This window comes from Hordeum vulgare, chromosome 7H (genome assembly GCF_904849725.1).
Source record: "Hordeum vulgare subsp. vulgare chromosome 7H, MorexV3_pseudomolecules_assembly, whole genome shotgun sequence".
Lineage (NCBI taxonomy): Eukaryota > Viridiplantae > Streptophyta > Magnoliopsida > Poales > Poaceae > Hordeum > Hordeum vulgare.
In genome coordinates this window covers 544482642-544488986 of record NC_058524.1, presented here as the reverse complement: position 1 = coordinate 544488986, position 6345 = coordinate 544482642, and the positions used below count along the sequence as shown (strand labels likewise).

Here is a 6345-nt window from a genome sequence, read left to right as displayed (position 1 = left end):
CTTGCAGTGGGAGAAGTGCTTGGTTTTGGGTTCATACCGTGCGGTGACCTCACCCAGTGACAGAACGGGTAGCGAGGCACGCATCGTGTTGTTGCCATCAAGGGTAAAAAAGATGGGGTTTACATCATTGGTTTGAGTTTATCCCTCTACATCATGTCATCTTGCTTAAGGCGTTACTCTGTTCATCATGAAATCAATAAACTAGATGCATGCTGGATAGCGGTCAATGTGTGGAGTAATAGTAGTAGATGCAGACAGTATCGGTCTACTTGTCTCGGACGTGATGCCTATATGTATGATCATTGCCTTAGATATCGTCATGACTTTGCGCGGTTCTATCAATTGGTCGACAGTAATTTTTTCACCCACCGTAATATTTGCTATTTTGAGAGAAGCCTCTAGTGAACACTATGGCCCCCGGGTCTACTTCACACCATATTTTCAGCCTTACACTTTTACTTCGTTGCACTTTCCGCCTTCAGATCTCACTTTGCAATCAATCTTGAAGGGATTGACAACCCCTTTATAGTGTTGGGTGCAAGCTCGTTTGTGTTTGCGCAGGTACTCTGGACACTTGGCTTGATTCTCCTACTGGATTGATACCTTGGTTCTCAAAACTAAGGGAAATACTTAGTGCTAGTGTGCTGCATCACCCTTTCCTCTTCAAGGGAAAAACCAACGCAAGCTCAAGAGGTAGCAACCGCCGCCTCGATGAATTGGGTAGATCCTCGCTACCCCCATCACCAGCGGTTGCGCGATGAGCCGAGGGCCCCCCTTTGTAGGCGAGGAGGGAGATGTGGAGGAGGGTAAAGGCCGGTGGCGGCTAGGTTAGGGAGCCGCCCATGTCGCCCCTGAGGATGCGATGCACAGGCGTGCGAGAGCCTTTTTTTGTAAAAATGAGAGAGATTTTCACTTTCCGACCTTTACATCAACTAGGATGCATACATCCATTCTAGTATGAGTACATAGTTAAATATGGTCCGTAATTTTTTTAAATGAGTATCAAGATACTTCTTGATGAATGGTTCCACCACACACGCCAAGCTTGCACTCAATAAAAGGGGAAAAACCTTTGTGCTTCACGTGTCAATTTTAGGAATTGAAGTCGAGTCGTTAGACTTCCCAACCACATGCCCAATCATTGAGTCAAGGCTCTCTTTGCTGAAAATGCGAGAGATTTTTACTTCCCGGCATCTGCACCAACAAGGAATGCATACATTCATTTTAGTATGAGTATCAAGATAAACATGGTCCTCGATTATTTTAAATGAGTATCAAGATATTTCTTGATAACTAGTTACATCACACACCAAGCTTGGTTCTCAATAAACTGAGGGAAAATCCTTTTGTATCACCTCTCCACTCTAGGAATTAAATCCGCGTCGTTGGATTGTAGAACCGTATGCCCAACCACTGCACAATAAATATAAGTAATTAATATTTCAGAAATAAGAAAGCTTGTAAATTACCACTCCCTCTTATCCAAATTAGTTGACACAACTTTAATTACTATTGTTTTGCTTATCACGAAAAAGAGCTTAGGGTATCTCAACCGCCGCCCATGAAACCGGCCGCAAGCGCGTGGACCACGAAAGCCATCAAACGCATGTCTGTATCGATCCATCGAGTGGTCCGAACGTGCTTTTTCTCGCAAACCAGAGACTAACTAGAGTGGCTTCGCGGGATCCTAGACAACACAACACCCCCTTCTGATCACTCCGGCCCACCTAAAACCCTCCTCCCTCGCCCGCGTGACTTCCTGCCCGACGTTAGCTATGCACATTCATGTTGCTGTGGAGCGAACACTCCACATTGAAGCCGTCCCTAAGAAAGCGACATCTCATTGGCTCCGTCATTGAAGGGGCGCATGGGCAGAGGGCATCGCTTGTTACACGCCCGGGTGAACATGCCTAGTCGCCGCATTCAAATGCCTCCATTAAAGCCGCGTGTGTGCCAAGAAATCGAGCTACTTCTGTTCGCAAGTCTGTCGACATTATACACAACGTCGATCAAGCTCCTCGCGCCCGCTTGCTATTTAAAGAAGGTCAAACAACGGGCAATAATCATACCCCTCCTTCGCTCTCCATCTCCTCCTTTCAACACTTTCTCCACCCTTTCAATGGCATCTAGCGAGCATGAAGAGTAGGTTTTCACCATAAAAGACTGCTGGTTAGCCCATCGTGCTTGTCAGATATGAGCGAGGCATCTCGTAGATCCACCTCGCTCGCCTAGCCTAACAGAGCAAGTTTCCGCTCCATGCCGACGCATGGTTGAGTAACTCGTCGCTCCAAGCCAGTTCGCGAAGGAGTGGCGAGTTTCTCTAGGCAGCCATGCGGGGGAGCACAACAGAATGGGCACCGTGACTGCCATGGATGAGGCCATCCACCGTGCCATCCGCCGTCAATGTTTGTGGAACCGTGTCCGGTCGATGAAGAAAGGCGCCGGCTACGCGAAGATCTATGAGTCGATGGGCAGCGCGTCCACGTCCGCCGCCAACATTTAGGTAAAGTAGAACATGGCAGGCCGACATCGCTTGGGTTCCAGGAAGGCCATTGCTGGCACGACGCCGACATGCACAACCGGTAAATTGCACGGTTCAGCGCAGACCATCATCGACCCCCGCCTCAACTTCACAGAAGCGGACTAGTCACCCTTCCCCTCTGGCTGAAGCACCCCTTTTTCCCCTCCAATGAGCGGCGCAACCAGACATACGAAATATACGAGGGGAAGCATATACCTCTGCGGCTCCCGGTAGTCCCATGAGTGGGCTGCCGGATATGGGAAATACAAAGGGATCTGGCACGGCTCATCATAGACTAGTGTAGTGTATCCGTGTCGTGGGAATGAAGCTCCGCACGACCGGACGTGCACATAGTTTTATCTTTTCAGTTAAAATATGTCCAAAATGTAACTGTTCTCGTCCAGTTTATATGAAATCCGTCGTGTTTGCACGAATTTTGTCCAATTAGTTTAATTAGTTGTTGAAATGTATGGAGTTAACGTTGGAAGGCGGCCTCCGGCATCAGTGTCCGTAGATTGGTCCCTTTGTCGAGAGATAGATGTACAAGAAATTTTGCAGGTCCGCGTTTGAGATGCCCTTACACCTCCTCTAGAAAAAAAACTAACACCGATTCTGAGCACTGTTATTACTAAAACATAATCTATTATTACTAAAACACAGAAGGACAACATTAGACAGCGGCGCCGCACCCGCGTCTTGCGGTGCGGCGGCTTAGTTAATCATTTTTCAATACAAAAATTAAGACCCTATTAATCACTCATCTAATGTAAAATTAGTGTGCCGTGAAGTATCTCTTTCATGCATGCATGCATGCAGTGATATTATAATGTATAATGAAAACTCCTACATGCATGCAAGGATGTCATCAAGATTCCCTTTGATATTTGAAATTCAAAAAGTTTTATCTACAAAACCGTTAATTCAATCGATAATCCGCTTTCACCATTGACTTTCTCGCGACGAGTTCTTCGAAACTAGATCCCATGTTAACATGTTCCGTCAACTATTTTTTCCGTTCATACTTGCCACATTTTTTGACTCACTTGTCATATTATTAACCACTTACTTGCCTGAGAAAAATAACTTAATTGACATTTTTTTATGTTGTTTCGTACAAAGCCTTGTAGCCGTTTTCATTATACATGATACAAAAGCATGTCATAGGTTGTGTTTGTCAATTTAAATATGCTAACTTGTCATATTTACATACAACTTTACCAGAAAACTATTTTTTGTGTTTGTTAGTTTAGCTATGCCGAGTTGTCATATTTACAAATGATGACCAAAAATATTTTTTTGTGGTTACCGGTTTTAAATATGTTGAGTTGTCATATTTTTGCGCGTAATCGTCTAAAAAAAGTTGTTTGTGCTTACCATTTTGATTATGCCAAGATGTCATATTTATACATAATTTCAAAAATTTGACGATTAAGTTATTTTTTATCAGAAAAGTAAGTACTTAATAATATGACAAGTAAGTGCAATAAATGTAGTAAGTACGAGAAAAAAAAGTTGTCGAAACATATCGACATGTGATCTAGTTTTGAAGATTTCGTCTTAAAACGAGTTCTTCTAGCTTAGCTCAGCAGAAGCAAAGGACGAGCCGAAACTCTACCCACGTCGAACCAAAGTCAACGACGAAAACAGATCATCGATCGAATTAACGGTTTAAGAGATAAAAGTTTTTGAAATTCAGTCATTTAAAACGAATTTGATAACATCATTGCATGTATGCATGACGAAGAGAGCTGCCGCACGGGATGTCAATGATGCAGCGCTTCTTGATAGAATTTCCCAACACAAAAATCTTCATGGGTTTTGCACATGACAGGTCTTAAAAAACATGCTTTAAGATCGGTGAACCACTTCATGGGCAGCATCGCCTGCCAAACTTACCCGGATAGCACCAGTAATCATACATATATTGATTAACTAAGTAATTAAATGGTGTGCCAAAGCTAGACTGAAGTAATTATACATTACAGCACGCTACATGCTTCTAATCCTAGTAGATAACAGAGGAGGGATTAGTTTGTGATTTGGCTCAAACCTAAAGGACAAATCCCAAACTAATCCGTCCTCTCCAAACGACCCCAGGAGCTAATGCTAGTACTAAACATAAACACTTGCGACTCATAGATGGTGTTTCTTTTCAAGGGACTAGACTTTTTTAGTCCGAGAGACTAAAAAAAAAAATCCCTTCAATAGAATCTTTTTATAGTCTCTTAAAGAAAAATCCCTCCTATTTCTTTACCTAGGGACTAAAATTAGTCTAGTCTCTAGGTAAAGAAACACCACCATAGTGTCACGGGTGTTTGACATCTTGGGTGTAGATGTAATCCGTGTGGATCTCCTCCCATTTCGTCGGATCACGCTGCAGCTGTCCCCCCTTGGCACCTGCGTTGCCCCCTTCCTCCCCCCAAGGTTCCTGCAGCTCGATCAAGAACAGATCAGCAGTTATAACAGATTTCAAACCTTCTCGGGAGAAATAGATTTATACAGCTAAACTCAACTTGCTTGTTTGTGCATACATAGATAAGTACTCCATCCGTTCCTAAATATATAAGTCTTTTAAGAGATTTTATTAGAGAACGACATACAAATGTATATAGACATACTTTAGTGTATAAATTCATTCATTTTGCTCCGTATGTAAGTTCTTAGTGAAATCCCTAAAAAGACTTATATTTAGGAACGGAGGGAGTAGTATCAGAATGCATGTGGTGACTGGTGAGGTTTATATATCATCGCATAAGAACGGTGTTGCTGCTGCTCCGGGAAATAGAGACAAGAAGAAGAATATGTATATACCATCTGCTGTTCTCAATGCATATACATGCTCCATGCGTGCTTGTAAAGCAACTACGAAAACTAGGTCGATTCAGAGAAAAGTCGTTTGCTCACCAGGGTGGCTGCGCCGTGGCCATGGCCATGCTTGTTCTTCTCCTGCACCACTGCCCCTACGAGATTCCTGGAGTGGGCATCGCGGGTCAGCAGCAGGAAAGCAAGGAATACAAGGCAGAGCCGCACCATGGCTGCTCTTCTTGCATGCATCATCTTGTAATCTCTCTCCCTCTCTCTCTCTCTGACGAAGGAGGAGAAATAGTTGTTCTTCTTCTAATCTCTCTTTCTTTCTTGCTTCGCTCTCGCTTTGTTGCTACGATGGTCAACCTATGAGCAAGAAGAACATATTTATAGGCGATGGGAGGCTGGAGAGGGGCCTCGAGTTTCTTGGGGAAACAGCTACATGCGCAATGCGCATGCACTGGCTCGGTTGTGATGATGCTGGAGCAGTAGTAAAACCGAAGTTTGATGCGTGTGCCCCCATCCTTGGGGCGCTGAAATGGGCCGACAGCTCGTCCAACCAGCAAAACTTCGTGTCGCCGCTTTATTCAACTAGGTATATATTCACATTTTATGGCGGCGACCATATTTTGTAAATCCATTACTCGGGGGCGAGTAAGTGAAACTGTAGCCATATACTGATATGTTGTCGGTTTTGTTTCAATAGTGAATTGAACTGGGGGCGGGAAACGCCTCAAATCTAAGAAAAAATTTGGCCAAATTTTTTGGACGTTCAAAAATAACCTAGTAGAGTGCCCACATTCACCGTAAAAAACACTTAGACTACAGTAGCGTTGTGAATGTTGCAGAAATGTTGACTCTGCAATAGTGCAATTCATTGGTCGACCAACGCCTACCACACACGTCCAAGGCACTGTCAAAAACAATGTGGTTGACTAGGTGGAGATACGGGCAATGGGAGACACGAGCGAGGAAGACGAGAAGCGAAGCGTAAATGGCGTCGACCGCCGCGCCTGATT

The 6345-nt window shown here is 44.1% G+C and overlaps 1 protein-coding gene across 1 annotated transcript; it reads right to left on the bottom strand.

The window, feature by feature from the left end:
* Nucleotides 1–4351: 4351 nt before the first annotated feature.
* Nucleotides 4352–5756, bottom strand: LOC123412109 (phytosulfokines 1-like). The gene is made up of 2 exons (XM_045105054.1): nucleotides 5426–5756; nucleotides 4352–4949 (listed from the first exon to the last, which is right to left on the bottom strand). The coding sequence occupies exons 1-2, from the start codon at nucleotides 5576–5578 to the stop codon at nucleotides 4827–4829; spliced, it is 276 nt and encodes a 91-aa protein (XP_044960989.1). The 5' UTR covers nucleotides 5579–5756; the 3' UTR covers nucleotides 4352–4826.
* Nucleotides 5757–6345: the final 589 nt, after the last annotated feature.

Excerpts from the sequence above, each read along its gene's own strand:
- LOC123412109 (XM_045105054.1), bottom strand. The coding sequence starts at position 5,578 with ATGATGCATGCAAGAAGAGCAGCCATGGTGCGGCTCTGCCTTGTATTC. Across the intron at positions 4,950-5,425 it reads GCCACGGCGCAGCCACCCTG|GAACCTTGGGGGGAGGAAGG; the intron begins GTGAGCAAACGA and ends ATCGAGCTGCAG.